The sequence below is a fragment of the Balaenoptera physalus genome, assembly GCF_965194825.1.
Source record: "Balaenoptera physalus genome assembly, chromosome: 1".
Taxonomy (NCBI): domain Eukaryota; kingdom Metazoa; phylum Chordata; class Mammalia; order Artiodactyla; family Balaenopteridae; genus Balaenoptera; species Balaenoptera physalus.
The window spans coordinates 196,063,942-196,082,823 of record NC_138882.1 but is presented as its reverse complement, the minus strand read 5'-3'; the positions used below and the strand labels follow the sequence as shown (position 1 = coordinate 196,082,823).

At 65.6% G+C, this 18,882-nt stretch overlaps 2 protein-coding genes across 17 annotated transcripts in view; both read right to left on the bottom strand.

The window, feature by feature from the left end:
* Positions 1-824: 824 nt before the first annotated feature.
* On the bottom strand, positions 825-4,130 carry RNF223 (ring finger protein 223). Its single transcript, XM_082425142.1, has 2 exons — positions 3,522-4,130; positions 825-2,053 (listed from the first exon to the last, which is right to left on the bottom strand). The coding sequence occupies exons 1-2, from the start codon at positions 3,801-3,803 to the stop codon at positions 1,286-1,288; spliced, it is 1,050 nt and encodes a 349-aa protein (XP_082281268.1). The 5' UTR covers positions 3,804-4,130; the 3' UTR covers positions 825-1,285.
* A 3,621-nt stretch (positions 4,131-7,751) lies between these two features.
* The window catches only part of LOC309642930 (uncharacterized protein C1orf159), a 28,809-nt gene continuing 17,678 nt past the window's right edge, over positions 7,752-18,882 (bottom strand). For 4 of the 16 annotated variants that reach the window (XM_082425011.1, XM_082425013.1, XM_082425014.1 and 1 more), the window contains 15 exons: positions 17,647-17,685; positions 17,472-17,560; positions 17,048-17,222; positions 16,830-16,902; positions 16,014-16,496; positions 15,837-15,912; positions 15,561-15,661; positions 13,889-14,206; positions 13,167-13,253; positions 12,752-12,817; positions 10,844-10,929; positions 10,225-10,250; positions 10,080-10,110; positions 9,673-9,861; positions 7,752-8,951 (listed from right to left, as the gene is read on the bottom strand). In XM_082425011.1, the coding sequence (XP_082281137.1) occupies positions 8,854-8,951; positions 9,673-9,861; positions 10,080-10,110; positions 10,225-10,250; positions 10,844-10,929; positions 12,752-12,817; positions 13,167-13,253; positions 13,889-14,206; positions 15,561-15,661; positions 15,837-15,912; positions 16,014-16,496; positions 16,830-16,902; positions 17,048-17,222; positions 17,472-17,543 (1,881 nt within the window). In that variant the 5' untranslated portion in view covers positions 17,544-17,560; positions 17,647-17,685 and the 3' untranslated portion in view covers positions 7,752-8,853. The other 12 variants (XM_082425016.1, XM_082425008.1, XM_082425015.1 and 9 more) reach the window with 12 other exon arrangements.

Here is an 18,882-nt window from a genome sequence, read left to right as displayed (position 1 = left end):
TGTTGGGGCCTGGAGAAAGGGAGCATGTGGGTCCCCACGACTGGGCCCAACTTCCCCAGGGTCTCCCTGAGCCAGAGGCCCAGCTGGTAGGAGCAGGAAGTCCTGGGCTTTGGGGTGAGGGATGAGGAGGCTGAGACCTGTGCGAGCCAGGACCGGCCTGGCCTCTCTTTGCCATGCCAAGCTGGTGGTGCAGGATTCCTGGGGCTAAGGGCAGAACCGGGTAGGGGAGGGGTGGGGGTTGGTAGGACTCCTGCCCGTCCCTCGCGACACTCGCTTCACCAGCCAGGCCTGGCCCAGGGAGGGTCTGCTGGAGGAACCTGAGGTCTGTGGATCCTCAGGACACGCTGGTTGTCACCAGCCCCGCTTCTGTGCACACTTGGGCTTTGGTTCCCAGGGGCCACGGGGTCCTGCGGCCCTCCAGTCAGGGCTCCAAGCAGGACTGTGGGGCCGTGACTTCTGGGGGATGCAGCCTGGTGTGACCATGGTCGGGGCTGGGGAGGAGGGCTCTGGACCAGGCCAAGGCCCCACACCAGTGTCGCCTGCCCCAGGTGCTCCAGGCCCTCCCCATCTCCCTGGGAGAGCCTCACGGCCCCGGGGGCAGCCAAGTCCAGAAGCGCTGCAGCCCATCCACAGCCCGGAGGGGACAGGAGTCGGACCCCCTAGGACCTGCGGCCATCCACCCTAGGTGCTGCTGGGAGTGCAGTCCAGTGGGGGTGTCCTCTGGATTGAGGGTCTTGGCGGAAGGGGCAGACTGTGGGCTTTTCTGGAGGGAGGGGCTTAATGGTGCAGGAAAGAGGACACAGAGGGTAAGGACCCCTTACCAATTGCAAGTACAAAATAATTTATTTAAAAATGTACAATTCAGGAGGGTGGGCTGGGCTCCCTGCCACTGCCCTCTGTCCCCCTGGCCACCTAAGGGAAGGGGCCAGCCCTGCCTGGGGAAGGGAGGAGCCGTGGGCGAAATGTGAAAATAAAAGAAAGATGGCGAGCCCCCTCCCTTTTCAGCAAGGGGCTGGTCTTGCGGGCGATTCACAGTGTGTATGGGGAGGGGGCCTCGCCAAGCTGTCTCTCCTGGACCTCAGTCTCCCCATCTGCAAGATGGAAGTTAGGGCGGTGGCCTCTGGGGCCCATAGGAATCTGTGATCCCTGGGAGCTCGGGGGACCATTTTGTCCACCCCACAGGACACAGCCCCAGAGAGCAGGAGGCAGGTGTGCCGAACCAGGTATGGGTTCCTCAGAGATCCCAGGGGGCTCCTCTGGGACCCCGGGGGTGGGGGTGGTAACCCTAGTTGTCAGCCAGGGACCCAAGCGAGAAGGTGGTGGCGGCCGTGGCGGCGGCGGAGGGCGGCCGGGGGAGGCAGTGCAGGCTCCCGGTCCTAAGCGCGCACTGCACGGGCCAGAGCACCACGCAGGACAGCACAAGCAGCAGCACCACGATGAGGGCCGCGCGCCTCCAGTCCCGGCAGCGCGCCCGGCAGCGGGCCAGGCGGCCCCGACGGCGGGCAGGGCCCGGGGTGGGCACGGGCGCTGCGGGCATGGCAGGCTTGCTCGGGCCCACGTCCACATACACAAAGCCGGGCGCCGCAAGGCCAGGCGCAGAGGGCGGCGGGCGGCAGCACAGCTTGGTGCCCTCCAGCCACACGGGCTCCTCCTGCCGCAGGTGTGCTGGCATCCGCGCCTGCAGCTGGCGGCTGGTGTGCAGCGCGGGGGCCCCGGCAGCGGGCACGGCCGTGGGCCGCCGGCAGAACGGGCAGGGCACGGCCTCGCTACCCGGCCGGCCTGCGGGCTGGGTGGCTGCCATCCGTGCGAGGCACTCCAGGCAGAAGACGTGGGTGCAGGAGAGCTCCTTGGGTGTCTTGAAGATGTTGTCGTAGCCCGAGAAGCAGATGGAGCATTCCAGAGGGGAGGCCACTCTCTCCAATCCAGGGGTGCCCGGGGACCTGGGGCTGCCGGCCGAGCCAGGGGACCTGGGCACTGTGGCCGTGGGGCTGCTCCTGCCGGCAGGCGGCATGGCCGTGTGCCACACCTGTGGGCCTGATGACATGGTTCTGGGCTGTGGGACAAACGGAGACACCGTGAGTGACCTCGATTGCCCCTTTCCCGCAAGGTCTGTCTGTCGCTGTCTCCCCGTCCCTCTCTCACATCACCCAGAGACTCCGGGAAGGACGCTGCCCGTCTGCAGGCGCCTCCGCCAAGTCCACCTGTCCCTGGGCTCAAGGTCTTTCTGCTCAGGTTGTAACCCTGCGCTCCCCAGCTCCTCACCTGCTGAGTCAGGGCTCAGCATCCTGGGGCGCCCCAGCCTGCCTGGGCCCTGTGGACCACTGCTCTGTAGACGCCTCCCACCAGCCCTGGCCTATCTGGACGTGCCACTGGGCAGAAATAAAGGTGATGATGAGAGCGGCCCACAACAGTTACTCTTTACATCGGGGCTCTGCCAGGGTGGGCCCTGGGCACGTGGTACAGAAGAGCCACGGTGCAGAAGAGGCAGCTCGGAGGCTGGAGTGACAGCCAGCGGGACCCGGGCTCTCACAGGAGTGTGGCTCTGGGTCCGGTGAAGTGGGCTTGAACACAGATCCCGGTGTGGGCGGCTGATTTGGTTGGCGCACACCCAATCTGTGGGCAGTTGTGTGAGGGTGGGTGCCAGGCCTGGCTGGGTGAGGGGTGGGACTCTGGATCTGGAGCCGGCCCGAGCTGGATGCGCTGCGGGAGACTGGAGGGCCTGAGCAAGGATGGTGGCCGCGGCCCGAGGAGGAGCTTTGTCTCCCAGCCGCGGCCCGAACCTGCAGCACCAGCTCATCTGGCTGGTGACGAGGGCCTGATGCTGGCCCTAAGGGCCTGGAAGTGCTCCTCAGCCGGTGCCAGGGGAGCGGGGGGGTGGGGTGCCGGGCGAGCCCCAGCCATCCTCTCCAGGCCGGCCCGCCACCTGGGAGGGTCACACCAGCCACAGCTGCCATCAGGAGGTAGTGGGACGTGCTCCCCCTTGCCTGCTGCCCCTTCACGGGGCCCAGGTCTCCTCCCCAGGCAGCCACATGGCTCCTGCTTGGAGGAGGGTGGGTAAGGGGCTGACTCGCCCTTCACCTTCATGACGGACAGAGGAGGCCAGGGCCTTGGGAAGACGCTGGCCACATGACCCCATGGAGCCCAGGAGGCCCCCCAGGGGTGACCTGACCCTGACTTGCTGGTCAGTCCAGGAGGGATGGTGGGATGACTTCGCAGTGACGTGCCACGAAGGCTCAGGTGTTGCTGCCTCCTGACGGTGACCACTGTGAGTCACGGCGACATCACTGTGATGTCACCAGTGCCCCGGCATCGCAGCGTGAGATGTCATTACGTTTGGTGACAGCAGTTGCCGCAGGCCAGGCGGCAGCCCCAGCGGGGTCTGGGGGTACTGAGGCTGTCCTCCCCCAGCCAGTTCACCCCGCATAACCGGTTCCTTGGCACTGAGGCCCCACCCCTCTGAGGAGGTGCCCCACCCTGAGCCTGTACAGGTGAGAGGTGAGTGCCAGCTGAGCCGGCCTTACCTGGTAGCCGGGGTCAGCGGGGCCCGGGCATGACCCTCTTGGCTGGCACGGCCAGGCTGAGGCCCCGAGCTCACTCGTCCCGGCAGTGCTGGCTCCTTCCCCTCCGGGCCAGGCTGGCCTGTGCGCTCCCTGGCCGCTCTTCCTCTCCAGGGCCGCTGGGGGGCCGGTGGCCGGGGGGCGGGCGTGTGTACTCCTCCAGGTGTGGAGCGCTGTCTGAGGCGGGTGTGAGTTCTCTGGGCGGGGGCTCCTGGCAGGTGTATTTATACGCTCGCTCGGGATCATGCTGGCCAGGGGCGTGGCCCGCTTCCGGGATTGGCTGGCCTCCTGTCCTCTCCCTGGCAGGCTGGGCAGCCGAGGGCGGGGAGTCAGAAGTGAGAGGTCGGAGCCTGGGGTGGGGCTGGGGGTCAGTGGGGCTCTGTAGTCTGGGCAGGTCTGGGGGGGGGTGGCTGGATGCCTGGGTAAAACCTCTCCCCTACCCCCGTGGCCCCTGAGATGCCAGAGCAGCCCCTCCGGAAACAGATCTGCTCACCAACCCTGTTCAAGGTGGCGGCACCTGAGCTCCTGGGTGGGCCCCCCAGAGGGTCCCTGCAAGGAGCCCCCCACTCACAATCGGCTCACTGACGCCCTCCCCAAGCAGCCCCTGCCCTTGCCCCTCGCCCCAACTCCTACCTCACCCGTGTGGCTGCCGGTCACAAGCAGCACCGCCCCCGACCCGGGCTTCTGCTGCCCCCGCCCATCCCTCCCCACCTACAGCCTTTGGGGGCCGGGAGGGAACTCCCTGCTCTGGGCCCGGAGAGTGGGGTGAGGGGTCAGGGCTGGGAGCACCAAGGGGTGAGCCAGGGGTGAGGGCGGGCCAGGCGCCAGGCTGGCCACAGGAACTTGTTTCCGGGGAGCGTCTGCTCGGGCACCTCAGTTACTCATGCAGGGCAGGGGCTCCGAGGAAGCGCCCACCCGGCCAGGGGAGCCGGAAGTCTCCCGGGGGACGGGGCGCAGTTTCAGCCAGGAGGGACGGGGTCCCAGCAGACCACAGGGCCAGGCTGTGCGGAGGAGGCCTGGCTGGAGGCCAGGATGGAGGGGGTGAGGGCTGCGCCGGAGGGGCCTGGGTCCTAGCCAGGGGCTCCCCCATCTGACACCTGATCCTGGCCCCAGGGTCACAGCAGGCTCTCCCCCACGCCCCGTGGCTTCCCTGCCCCCACCCCCCAGCTGCACGCAGCACACCTCAGAGTGCACCTGATCTAGACCCGGGGCCCAGGCCCTGAGATGGGACCCCCATCACCAGCCTGTGGGAGGGGATGCTGGGCTTGGTGAGGCTGGGAGCGGCGGCCCACCCTGGTGGGGGGCGGCCCAGTTCATCCCCACCCGCCAGGCAGGGGCCCCCTGACTCCTCAGCGGGTAGTCCAGGACCCCCGGAGGCTGCCCAGCCCCAATAGCAGAGGAGCAGCACCGACGGCCAGCAGAAGTCAGAGGTCAGCAAGAGGAAGACCCTCCCTCAGCGTTAGGAGGTGGCCGCACAGAGCAGGCTGCCTGGGCCCAGACCCCGGGGGAGCCCCAGCGAGACGGGGGGGCAGCCAGGCCTGCAGCCGCAAGGAGGCCGAGGCGCGGGGTGACTGCGGGACGAGAGGGGACCTGGGCTTGGAAGGGGCTGGGGCTCCCCTGTGTGCCCCAGGAAGGGGGAGGAGCCCCAGCCAGGGGCTTGACGAGGGGTGGGGCTCAGAGGGGCAGGGTGGGGACTCGGAGAAGGGGCGGGGCCCAGAGAACGGGGAGCCTCGTCCGTGCGTGACGGGGCTCTGGTTCCCACGAGTGTCGTGACGCACGGTCGGTCGGTCACATGCTGCCTCCAGGGAGTGTCCTCGGTCCTCTGCGACCACCTTCCCAAGGGCTCCTGGGAACCTCCGAGCTCCTCAGTGGACAGTCAGTGCCCAGAGGCGAGGGGACAGGAGTACCTGAGGGACGTGCCATCTGGGGTGCCGGCCAGGTCTCACCGCACGGGACCTCAGCACACTTGGGGCCCACCTGGTCCCCACACACCTGCTCGCTCTCCAGCTTCGCGAGGCAGGAGCAGCTGCTCCGGGTGTGAGCATGGGCTTCGCCTGAGGGGGCGGGCTGTTCACCGACTCACCCCAGCTGCGTGTGCAGGTGCGTGCACGCGTGAGGGGAGCACGGCGGCCGGCACGTGACCCCGGGGCTGGGACTCACTTGCTGGACCGGGCGGAGGACGAGGCCCACGGTGACCACCCCCGTCCAGTCACGGCGCTCAGATGTGGGGTCCCGGAGCCCTCAGGACGCCTGGGAGTCCTGGGCTGGACACACAAGCTGTCCTCGGCCAGAGCAGGAGAGGCGTCTGCCCCCCGAGGCCCCCGCTGGCCACGGCCCCCCTGCCCCAGGACTGGGGTGAGGACCGGCTTCAGATCCCTGCGGGCTGCCGGGGGCACACGAAGCGGCCAGTTTGGGGAGAGGTCCCCACACGGGCGTAGATTCTGGTGTCCCCCACAGGTCAGAGGCTGGGCTGAAGCAGGGGCTCGGGGGGTGCACTTGTGTCCGGCCTCCCCCCCACCGCCCGCCCGTCCCCACACACACTCTGGGCTCCTGACAGGCTTGGTGTGGCCCTCTGGCCACAAGGCGACTCTTCGGTCCTGTCCCTCCAGCACCCAGTAGTGAGCTCGGTCCCCAAAGTCGGCCTGGCCTTGGAAGCCGGGTCCTTCTGGGGCCCGGTGCCCAGGCCCCGCCAGGCCCTCTGCCCTCGGGTCACCCCCTCAGGCACCGCTCGCCCTGCTGTGCTCCCGCCTCCCACCTCTGCAGTGGGTGCGTCCTCTTGCTGACCTCTGACTTCTGACGGCTCTGAGCGAGCGGATGAGTGAACGAGCTGCAGCGTGACCCCCGGGCCGAGCTCACCTCCCGGGGCGTGGAGTTCCCCGTGGTGGTTGACACAGTGGGGCTGGGACGGGACACCTGCCTGCTTTGGCCTGAACTGATTGTCCCCAAAATTGGCCTTATCTTGGCTTCTTACGTGAGGGCCTGGAGTCCGGGTGAGGAATGGGTGATGGAGAGAAACTGGGGAGGCGGCTGTGCATGGTGCCCGGCCCAGACGCCCTGCCCCTGCCAGCTGCCCCACCCCCATCTCGGGTGCCCCCCAACCCTGCCCACCGCTTTCTGGCCTGGATGCCCATCAGGGTCACGGGCTGACGAGTCCAGTGATGCCCCCCCCAACTATTTGGGGGCCTGAGACAGTCGCACCCAGGCCCAGGGGTCTCCGGCAGCTGAGAGCCCAAGGGGCCAGGCCACACAGGCCTGGGAAGTCAGGGGAAGCATCTTAAGTGTGGGGACCAGAGGGCTGCAGGTTCAAATTCAGAGTTGAGTTTTGCTGCCAGGGGTGGGGCAGAGCTGAGGCTGGGGGCTGCAGGCAGGGCAGGGGACAGGACATTAGAGAAGAGGGGCTCTGGGGGGCCCCGGGGAAGCCGAGGGTCATCTTGCACCCACAGGAACCCCGTGGGTGACCCACAGCCCCTCAAGGCTGTCAGCCTGGAGACAGGAGGTTCCTGGGCAGCCGACCCCCAGAACAGAGGGCAGAGCCTCCCCACATCCCTGGCTGTGCTGACGCGGCACCCAGGGCCAAGCAGACACCCGCCGGGTGCCCCGATGGCTGCAAGCCTCAGATGGGGCGGGCCAGGCTCTCTGCCCCGCGCCCCAGCTCTGTCCTGGCGGCTCTGGCTGGGATGCCCAGGATGAAGCCCGCTGCCGGTCGGCAAAGGTCCCTGTGCTCACCAGCCCCTCCAAGGGCCACCCACCCACAGGACCCCACCTCCCCAAGGTGCCGCCAGCCTGCACTCTGTACCCACATGTGGCTTCCTCCTGGGGGCTGTGAGACGGGCACCACGGCGACCTCCCCGAGAGGCCCCATGGGTGTCCTGGCTGCATGGGGGCCTGCAGTCACCTGTGACTTCACATCCCCCAATGGGCCCGGTCACTTTACAGAAAAGCCCCCCTAGGGGGCACCCACACTCTTTCCCATCTCAGTCCTGACGGCTGGGGGCCACCAGGGAGTCCTGCTCTCGTGAGGCAGCTTGGGACAAGCCCCCTTCTCCCGAGGCTAAGGTCCTGAGGGCTGAGGGCTGCCTGCGGGGGTGGGGGTCCTGGTCCTTGCAGAGGGCTCCCTGCCCTCCCCAGTGCGAGGCAGGGCTCGGCAGCAAGGCTTCACCCCTGCTGAGGAGCAGGTGAACCTTGGGCCAGCGAGAAAGGCCTGAGTGGTTTATTGACGCTGATTTCAGGTGGCCGCCCCTCTCGGCTGCCGGTCAGTCATCGTTCACGTCCTGGCGACCGAGCTCGTGTCTATAAACCACAAACACCCCAGCGAGAATCCCAGTGCAGAAAGCAGGAGGCTGGCCACACAGGCCCTGCCGTGGGTCCCGCGGACGTGGACCAGACGCCGGAGGAGAAAACGTCAGTCCCCGCGGAGGCTCTGGGGAGGCCAGGCAGCACCCTGCCCGTGCTCAGTGGGCGCCCCGACGCTCCCCCATTTCCACAGGAGCCCAGAGCCATCCCTCCGCAACCGGCCGAGGCAGGGAACACGGGCTGCCGCCTTGGGGCGGAGGCAGCGGGACGAGACTGCCGGCCAGGGCGGCCCTCGGCAGGTCCAGCGAGACAGCCAGCCCAGGCGGCAGTCACAGGTAAACGTGGCCCCGGGCTGACACGTCCCTGGGGGGCCTTGACCTCCAGCAGCTTCAGGCCAGTGTCCGTCCCAGTGCCTGGGGCCCAGGCGGGGTGCACATGAGGACAGCGTGCCTCTGGGACTTCTATACAAAATGCTTTCTGCTTAAACACAGGTTGAGAGTCAGCAGGAGACCAGACGACTCACTCCTGCAGCGCCTGGAAACGGGCAGCCGTGGCCGTGCAGGACAGCCCTGCGGGCGCCTGAGCCCGGGGGCCCGTTTGCAGGCCCCAAACTGCCTGCGTGTGGATGCGGCCGGACCCCCCGAAGGCCTCGGCCTCACTGCTCGCAGAGGGGGCGCAGGGGGTCTGCCCACCATGGGCTCCAAGGCGGAGGAGCATCCCGGTCCTGCAGGCTGTCTCTCCCGAGGGGCCTGGACCCCACGCGGCCTGGCTCCCCAGCCCGGCTCAGGGACAGAGTCCGGAGCGATGCCCCGGGTCAGTCACGCTGAGCGGCTGTGTGCGGTGAGGAAGGCCCGCAGGCAGGCGGCTCTCACTCCACATCTGTGGCTGGAGAGGGACGAGCCAGGGCCGTGTGCAGGCCTGTCCTGAGGCCTCACTGGGCAGCGCCCAGCCTTCGTGTGGGCCCCCCCTCGGCAGCACGCGGGGCTGTGGATGGGCCGCGGGATCAGACGTTGCTCACCCGGGCCTCCACGGAGGAGACGGCAGTGGGGCCCACGTCCCTGTCCGAGGGCCGCTCGCGCCGGACGTAGCGCGGCTTCCGCACTGAAACGGGGTCAGAGACAGGCGGGATCAGAGCGGGGCCTGGGGCGGCAGGGAGGGCCTGAGGTCGTGGGCCTCCCTCCCTGGGGCTCACGGGAGTGGGGCCGGAGCAGCCACGAGGGAGGAAGCCCACCGGGCTCCAGCTCCCGGACACCTGGCGCGCCTCGGCCCGGGAGAGGGTCCGGCTCTCCCGAAACACAGAGGCGCAGGTCATGTGGGGCGCTGTAGAGTGGATGGTATCCCCCCCACTACACACGCACGTCCACGTCCTAAGGCCCAGAACCTGCGGGTGCAACCTTACTTGGAAAAATGGTCTCTGCAGATGTGATTATCTGATGGGCCCTAAATCCAGCGACCAGTGGCCTCATGAGAGGGAGGGAGACACAGAGGGGAGAAGCCAGCTGAAGATGCGGCAGCGGCTGGAGGGACGCGGCCACAAGCCCAGGGACGCCTGGAGCCCCAGAGGCTGGGAGAGGCAGGAAGGACCCGCCCCAGAGCCTCCGGAGGGAGCAGGTGGCCTCCAGAACCGTGAGAGAAGACACTTCTGTCCTCCCGAGCCCCCGGGCTGCATACTTCGTTACGGCCACCCCAGGAGACTGACGCAGGCACCTTGTGTTTGGGCATGGCGCCGCTTTGGGGAGATCAGACGAGTGTCTCACTGGACAGGGCAGATCTCGCCTTGACCGAGGGACTTCTCTGTCCCCAAGGAGGAGGATATCCTCACCTGTCCCCACTCCAGACCTCCATACGGTGGCAGGAACACGGTCTGGGGAAGAGGCGGGTGGCCTGTGTGATGTGACCTCTGTGCTCACGGGGTCAACTGTGACACAGCTACTGCTCAGGAGGGACCACGGGAGGGCCCCGTGCCGGCCACTGGCTCCCTGCTCAGGCAGAGCTAGGACCTGGTGGAGGGCTGAGGGCAGCAGGGGTGACCCCCGACCCGTGTTGGGAACACCCCGCCCCCCCGACAGACTCAGCATCTCAGGAATAAAAGGGAAAAGGCACGAAAGCGGCGGTTGATGAAGGAGGGCTTGGCCGGCACCCCTGCAGCAGCCATGGGCCTGGCGTTCTGAAATTCCCACCAGAGACGAGGCATCCCGACAGGGCGAGGGACACGAAGCACTGACGCACCTGAGGATGGAGGTGGGGGAATCATCGCGGCCTTGAAAAGGGGAAAAGGCACAGTGAGAACTGCAGACAGGATGGCCCCCAGCCCAGACACACAGACACCCAGACGCACACGCACGGGGCCTCAGCCCGCCCATCGGGTACTTACAGCTTCGCCAGGCTGCAGGCCGGGGGCTGTAGGGGAGAGCACAGGTGTCACCTGGAGGCCACACAGCTGCCTCAGCCTGGGGGGGCCCTCAGCCTGGGCGGGGGTCCCTCAGCCTCAGGGCAGGGGTCTCTCAGTCTGGGAGGGACCCTCAGCCTCCGCTGCTGGGCCCTCAGCTTGGGCAGGGGTCCACAGGCCTGAGGTGAGGGTCCATCAGCCTGGGGGTTCCACAAGCCTGCAGAGGGTCCCCGGCTACAAGCTCACTCCAGTCCCTCACTCCTGTGCCCAGTGGTGCCCTCAGCCTGCCCGGCCCCATCTCCCACCGCACTCGGGTGGTGTCCCGCCAGCGCTCTGGGGCCAGCCGCCCCCATCCCCAGCTTCCCGCCAGAGCAGACAAGCCGGCCTGCAGAGTGTCTGCCCCCGTCACCCTTCACACTGAGACCCCACGACATCCACCCAGAGCATTCCCAGGACGTGACCACCCCTCTTATCCTCAGACCCGAGAGCCACGTGACAACCCAGTCCCCTCCAGGGTGTCGCAGACGCGGCCTCGCACCGGACACCTGCATCTCGGCCCCAGCCCCGCTCCGTGCCCCCGGGCACACCCCGGCAGGAGGGGTACCTTTGTTTCTTCCATAGAAGACGTCAGGCAGCTTACTGGCACGCTTGAGGTAGAAGAATGCAGCCACAGAGAGGATGAGGCCCGAGCTGATGAGAAACGTCCCCAGGAAGAGGGAGGCTGCCACCTGGGGGCCCCCTGAAAGCGAGGTGAGGGCTGCCAGGGGTGCACACCTGGGCTCCCGCAGGGGCCGAGGGGTCCACACACAGGGGTGTGGGGCCCCCCTGCACTCGAACTGCCCAGGCCTCAGGTTCTCGGGGGCGTGGGCTGTCAAGACGTTCAGTGATCCTGGCCCCCGAGCCCCCCATCTCCTCCCTTGACACTCAGTGCAGACTCTGGGGCCCCCATGGCCCTGGTGTGCGGACACACCCCACCTCGCCTCTCTGGAGCTGGTCAGCTGTCACCCGGGGTGGCCCTCCCAGCACCAAGATGCCCGCCGTCTTCACCTCCACAGGTTCAGGCGGGCCGGCGGGCGGACGCTGAGCTGGAGGCTCTGCATTTAGGTGCCCGTGGGAGGCGCCTTTCTGACCCTGATACACAGGCACAAGGCCGGCCACGCTAGAGCCTCAGGAGGGACGGGTTCCAGCTATACCGCCCCAAACTTGCCAACTGGAAGCGGGAGCAACACTGGACTGCAGGGGCCTCACCTGCCACCCTCTGCTGCAAGGCCCAGGCCCACATCACAAGAAGCTGGGGCTGTCTGGGCCCACCCTGCCCCAAACACTGCTGGTCGGCCCACGCCAGCACAAGGCCACTTGCTTCCGGTCCTGAGACTCGCAGGGAAGGCCTGAGCCCTTGGTCCAGGTCAACGTGTCCTCTGCTGAAGGACCAGGGTCTGGGGGGTCAGGACCCCCATCACAACCCAGTCACCTCAGAAGAGGTGGCTACACCCTGGGGCAGGCCCCGCTCCGTGACTGCAGTGGTCACTGGTGGCCTGGGCACCACACCCCCGCAGCCTGGCCACTCCCTGTGGCTCGGCCAGCGTCCCAGGTACGACAGGATGCCTGGCAGCAGGAACAGGCGGGGGAGCAGAGCGTCTCCCGTGTCTGCACCTGAGGACCAGGTGGTGTGGAGGGCACGTCTGTCTGCCTGCAGTGTCTGCAGTCCCCTCCAAGACCGATGTCCTAGAAGAGCCACCAGGGACGGTGCAAGGGGACCTCACATGCCCTCCCACCTTGGAGAACTGCACGTCCTGAGCTCCCAGGGACCAAGGGGCCGGGGGGCCTCTAAGCAAGGCAACAGGTTAAGACGTGGGCTTCCCTGGTGGCACAGTGGTTAAGAATCCGCCTGCCAATACAGGGGACACGGGTTCGGGCCCTGGTCCGGGAGGATCCCACATGCTGCAGAGCAACTAAGCCCGTGAGCCACAGCTACTGAGCCTGCGCTCTAGAGTCCGTGAGCCACAACTACTGAGCCCACGTGCCACAACTACTGAAGCCCGCATGCCTAGAGCCTGTGCTCTGCAACGAGAAGCCACCGCAATGAGAGGCCTGTGCACTGCGAGGAAGACTGGCCCCCGCTCGCCGCAACCAGAAAAAACGAAAGCCCACACGCAGCAACAAAGACCCAACGCAGCCAAAACTAACTAACTAACTAAATTAATTAAAAAAAAAAAAAAAAAGGGTTAAGACGTGCAGCCCATTCAGAGGCACGTGGGGGCCCACGCCAAGTCTTTTGAATCAACCCCAGACCCTGACTTCAAAGCCGGCCGAGCTTCCATACCGTCCGGGGTCCTGCTCCGTGACCAGCGCTGGGTCCCGGGACAGAGCTCTTGGCTGGGGTGGAGCCTGCCCTTGACTGTGGATGTGGCCCTGCCGTGGCCAGCATCGGTGGTTGGGTCTGCGCTGGGAATGGCTCCGATGGCGCCCCCGTGTCCCCCCCAGGACTGGTCCGGTGAGCCGAGAGACTTACCAAAGCTCGGCCGCCCGGGCGTCCCTGTGCTCCTGTTCATGGGGAAGTGTGCGCCCCGGGCAGCGACTGCGGGCGAGCAGAGCAGTCAGTGCGGCTGGCTCCACAGGCCGCCCAGACCCACGTGAGGTCCTGGACCAGGCACGGGGGCCCCGCGGAGGACCCCTGGGGAGCCAGAGACGCAGCCCAAATGGGCCGGAAATGAGACAGGGAGGCGGCCGTGGGGGCAGAGCAGCCCCCACCCCACAGCTGTCCTGAGGGGCAAGAGGACTCGGGGAGAGGGCTCCTGGTTGGTGTCCACCGAGGGACAGTGGCCCAGGTGTGGGGACAACCACGAGAACTCCCACCCTTTCCTCCAGGACTTGCAGGTGTGGACCCTTGGTGAGAAGCAGGCAGGGGGAGGGGCGGGGGGACGTACAGCCTCTGCACTCGGAGCTGTTGTGAGTTCCGTTCCTGCAGCGGATGCAGCTGACGGTCCCGTCCTCGGCCCGGTGCCCGTAGCAGCCTGTGGCGGGAGACAGGAGGCTCGGCTCAAAGCAAGCCCACGCCAGCCGGCTGCCTTCGGGGAGCGCTATGCTTTGAGTCTGTAAAACCACATTTATTCCAGGACGCTAGTTCACCCACTCTGGAAGCTTGGATGGATTTCAGAACAAGAACCGCTGCCGCGGGAACCGCAGCCAGCCCTTTCTCGCACAGGGATTCCCACCGGCCCCTTGCCAGATGTCTCGGAAAGGGTTTCAGAGGCCCGGATGGGGACCCGAAATCGACAGGTGCCGAGTATACACGCTGGAGGGGACCAGAGGCGAGCCCCACCTCCCACGTCCACCAGGGGCTGCAGCGCACTCCCGCTCGGCCGCCACGAGGGACGAGGTCCGTCTGCGCCAGTGAGCTGCTGCCCGCCCCCGCCCCCGGGCGGCCCAAGCACATTCGAACCGCATTCCTGCCCTGACCAACGCCGCGGCCAGTGGCCTCCCCACAGCCTGCGGCCCGCCCTGCAGCTGGGAGTGGTCCAGCTCTTGCCAGCCAGCGGTCTGCGGACAGCCCACCTTGCCAACTGCGCCCTTTAAGGGCAGAAATTGTGTCTTACACCTTTATTTCTTCTTAACACCCCGGCACGTAGCACAGGCTGAGAGAACGCACTGGAGAAATACTGGTTGCAGGTGCTGGAGGCCAGCACAGACTTGACCAGCACGCAGTCTACACACAAACGGGCCCCTCAGAGGAAGGCCTTCCTGCTGTGACGCCAAGCAGATGGCAGGGCCTGAAGAGTGACGGGGGCAGACGGGCGGAGCGCCGGGCCAGGAGGCCACGTCAGACCCAACGTGGAATCGTACAGTATCAGGAACAGGCCTTCGTTTCTCGTAAGAACAGGGCTTCTCTTCTGAAGTAGCTGGGCTCCTTCCCTTCACTCGGCATTTCTTGGGAGGGGCTGACCTCTGGGGGGCTGCTCGAGGAGGCCTAGGAACATGGGGTCCTGGGTAACAGACCTGTCGCCAAGGCAACGATTCTCCCGAGAGCTCCCTCCGCCAGCCCCAAGGTACCTGGGCTCCTTGGTAAAGCTGCCAGGGCTGCTGGCCACAAGGAGGCCCTGCGCTGTGTGCAGGGACAAAGCACAGCTGGGGGCCAGGACCAATGACCAGATTTAAGGAGCGAAGGTTGACCTTGCTGAGCCTTAAAGCCCCTTGAAAAACAGCCCAGGGCCTGGCTCACTGGGTTCCCTGCCTTACCCAGTGAGTAAGGAAGGTCACCGCCTGGCAGGGCCAGGAACCTCAGCATGTGGGGACCTCAAGAAAAGAGGAATTCACCCAAACCTAGAGGTACTGCAGGCAGAGTCTGGTGCTGAGTCCTTGGCTTGGCTTCCTGGACTCGAGAGGCCCTGTGAAAAGGCCAGCAAAGCAGACTTAAGAAGAGCCTCTGTGGTCAGTCACTGTTGTGGCTAAATTCCCTTAAACAATCAGGCCAAGTTTGGGGAGGCTGGACTTATTCTTAAGACAACAAGTGTCACTGTGACTCTGTCTGGTAGAAAGGGGCCGGCGGTGGAGAGAAGCAACCGTTCAGTAGGAAACTGCGATCCGTCCGTCGGAGCAGATTCCAGTCCTGCCCACCGTCCTCGAGGCCCAGCCGCCTGTGAACCGGACCGGACACTGAAACCTCCCCGCCTCCCCCGCTGTCGAGCTCTGACTCTCCACACTAACGTTTCCGCTTCTCTCCCACCCTTCTGACTTGGAATCACAAGAACCAAAACTGCCGTTTCCCAAAGCCCTGCAAACTGATGTGAACTTCAGGCCGTCACCTCGACAGGTCGTGGCAACGGCGGGCCACTGGGAAAGTTCCTGCGTCGAGGGTCTCCATGCTGTCCCCTCCCCACCTACTGCCCACACGCAGAGGCCTCACTGGTGGGGGCCCACCCACAATCCTCTTCCTCAACTGAGTCTGACGGGGCGGCCTGTCCCAGGACTGAGGGCCAGTGAGACACGGGAGCTGCTGCTTATCTAGTTCTTTTCTGCTTGCTCCATCCGTTTCCTCTCCCCTTTGCCGACCTCCTATCCCACAACTTCTAACCCAAATCTCTCCACAGCTACCAACTTGGCTTTTAATATGTGAAACTTTCCAAAGGTAAAGTTTCAAGTGGGGAGGAGACAAACCCCATATGGGAGCTGCCCCCCGCCCCCCAACCAGGAGAAGATGGGAGTCGGGCGACCATATTACAATCATCCCCGGCCTCCTTCAGCTGCCCCAGTGTTTCAGCCACTTGCCCACAATCGCCTCCTTGTTCAACCTGATGTGTAAGTGCTGAGATTCTGCCACTTACTTGGGACTCCATTTCCTCCCGTGTCCCGTAAAACTTGTACACATTTCTGGACTTTGCTGCTCCTGTCTTATGTCAGCTTGTCTCAGGCCAGCTGAAACTCCCTGCGAGGGAAGAGGCAGTCCTACCTGCCCCCACCCCGCAGGCCTGGAGCCACCGTGTCCTCCTGGGGTCCTGCCCCCACCTCCAGGACGAGGCCCCATCACCCTCGCTGCCTCCGCCCACCCCTCTGGCCCCTCCTTCCCGAGGCCATCTAGGCTGGCTCATGCCAAAGCTCACCTGGGCCACACAGGCTAGTGCCTGGGCAGGTGGCGTTGGTGTCCACCACGTCCACACAACACTTGGGCTGCTGGCCCTAGAGGGGAGATAGTGGTGAGTTTCCAGACCCTGCGGCCGGGCAGCCTGTGTGGGCCAGGCCCAGGGCGGTATCTGCAGAGGGGCTCCCAGCAAGCTCACCCCAACACCTGGGGCTCTGGCCTCTTGTAGTCAGCGTCCGGTGACTGTGCCCCGCTGACCCAGAGCAAGGTGAGGACGCACGGCCACACCGCACGGACGCTCCCCGGGACAGCACCTGGCGTCCGGCGAGCGTTTGGTGACTGAGCCAACAACCGAAGTGTTGGGCTGGCACCTGCCAGGGCACATTCCGCGGCACCTGGACTCCCAAAGGCAGGAAGGAGACCCCCTCGGGGGATCCCTCGGGGCCCACCCAGAGATTCTGTTGGGGGTGGGCTAGAGCGGCCTGGTGGGCAGGGGGTGGTCCTCTCCTCCACTGCCCGCCCACCCTCCCCTTGGGGCCTCCCTGCAGCCCTTTCTTTTCTCACGGGGGTCTCCTGGGTCACGGGAAGAGCTGCCATCTTCGCCTTGTGGGCCACAGGTGGGCACAGGGCAGGCATTTCAACCGTGAAGTTATTTATATTAGTCGCCACTTGCAGCTGGTGGCTTTGAAAATCAAAAGATGAAGCTGCTAAGAAAGGAAGCACATGTGTTTCTGGGCAGTGGTGAAACAGGAAGATAAATCCAGGCCCCCTTGGCCTCCCTAGTGAGAGCCTGTGCAGCCCTCACAGTGTGTCTGCCCGTGCTCCCGACCAAACAGCCCACATTCCTGGACGCTTCTGTGATGCTTCTGCAATTCTACAGACACCTGCATCGGGGTTTCCAGCTTGGCCCGCACAGACGAAAGGTCTGGCCCAGAGCAGCAGGGTGGGGAAGAGGCAAACACGCCGGCCAGGCCCACGTGCAGGAGTGGGCGGTGTGGGCGCTGCATTCACACACCAGACGGCGGCGTCCGGGGCAGCTCTGTTCCGTGCGTTCATCCCGGCCGAGCTGGCTTCCCAGGACTGGCACACTGTGATTTGCAAGGGGCACCTCAGGGCGACTGAGGAATGGTGGGCGCCTCCCGGACACCAGCGGGCCGAGGCCAAGCCCGAGAGGGATGCCTGGGCGCCCCGCCCCACCCAACCCGGCAGGGGCCGAGCGGCTGGACGGCTCGCCATCCTGCAGGACGAGCAGCTGGGTGTGTGCAGACATGGCCGGGCACCTCCAGAAACCACAGCCTGGCACACCTGTGTCGCCGGCTTGGGAGAGCCACGACCTGGCCGAGTCTGAGCCTGAAGTGGGCGTCTCTGTCCGCCCCACTAGCTGTGGCCAGTGCCAGTGGGGGCAGCTCTGTGGAGGCCCTATTTCAGCTCCAGAAAGAGGTCTAGTTGGGCAGAGGGAAAGGAGGTTCTAGCAGGCAGAGTGGAGCCGGTGCCGGGGGTGGGGCTGTGCGTCTGCTGCCCGCCCCGAGGCACAGGCCCCTCTGACCCTGACAGTGGGCACGGTCAGCATCTCGGGGGCCGGGACGAGGGTGGCGCCTAAAGGTGGAAGGGAGAGCCCCTGGGAGAAGAGCCCACGGGCCACATGACAGGTGCTCACCGCACTTCCTGAGGATCTACTGGCAACTTCCACCAGGAGGCTGGCCAGGAGGACGGCGCGCTGGAGCGCCATGTCCCGGAGCTCAGGGTCTGCGAGAGAGAGGGGTGCTGTGTGGCCACAGGCGACGCCTGGCAGGGCAGGGCACCGGGCCGGGGCCAGGGCGTAGGATGCTTACCTGGCCCTCCTGGAGCCCGGCAGACCCTCGGTCCGGGGCCTGCAAATCGAGGTGGACAGGTGAGGCCGTGCTGCTGGTCAAGCGCAGCCAAACCACGCCTGGGGCTCGGGGTCCAACTGGACTTTTCATCAGGAACCCCCACGGCTCAGCCCACCCGGATCAGGAGCTGACGGACGCACTCCCTCCTCCGCCAGTTTTCCACCGTTCGCTGCTGCTTCCCGGAAGGAGGACTGAGCAGAGGGGGTCTGGGTGAGCCAGTCCTGCCCCAGAGCTCGGACGGCCCTCCCACCCGCCATCTCATCCTGTCCTCATAAGACCCGAATTCGATTTCCAGTATTTTCACCCACAGACGGAATGGCAAAGGTGCCTCTGGGGCGGCCAGGCTGGTCAGGGGCCCTCGGTCTTACAGTTTTGTGCCCTTTGCCCTGTTGTCATCACGGAAGGGTGTGTGAAAAACATCCAGCTGGGGCAATAAAAGCCGTGACACAGGCAGTACCGGGTGCAGATGCTTCTGGCGGGGTGACGGACCCAGAGAGCAAACAGACAAACTACGACCACTGGCTGCAAGTGGACTTCCTAACACGAAAACCACACGAAACGCGACAGCCCACGCGATTCGGTGCTCACGGTGCCACGTTTCTAACGTAACCGGGGAAACACACCAGCCTGCACAAGCCCGGAAGTAAATTGTTCGTCGGGTTTTTATTCTGAAAGGTGGGAACCACAATTATAATCTGTCCCAAACACACAAAAGTCACCTCTAAAAAGACTTTTTTCTTAACAGAAACAGCTGCAAGGTGGAGCTGCGCGTGAGGGGGACTGGTTCAGGCTCCAGAGAGGGCGCACTTGGGGCTGGGGGACGAGAAGCCCCTCCGCCCACTGGCCCAGGGCCTGGGGGTCCCGGGCTGGGGTCTGGCCTGCCATTCGCTCTGTGCTGGCTTCAGTCCAGGCTGATGGAGCGGACGCCGCCCCTCCCCACCCCACGTCAAGTCCCCCCATTAAAAACACCTGCTCTTCCCTGCGGCACCATCCCCTTTCTAGAAGGTGAAATCCCCTCAGTTGGCAACTACTGGTGTCACATGTCACAGCCGCATTGACACCTTTGATTCAGGAATCAGGTCTCAGTGGACACCTCTGTCTGCTACTCAGTGGACACGACTGAGTAGTGTCCACACCGTGCGGCCCCTCCACGGCCCCCGCCCGCCCGGCCAAGCCCTGCCGCTGCACGTGGACTGT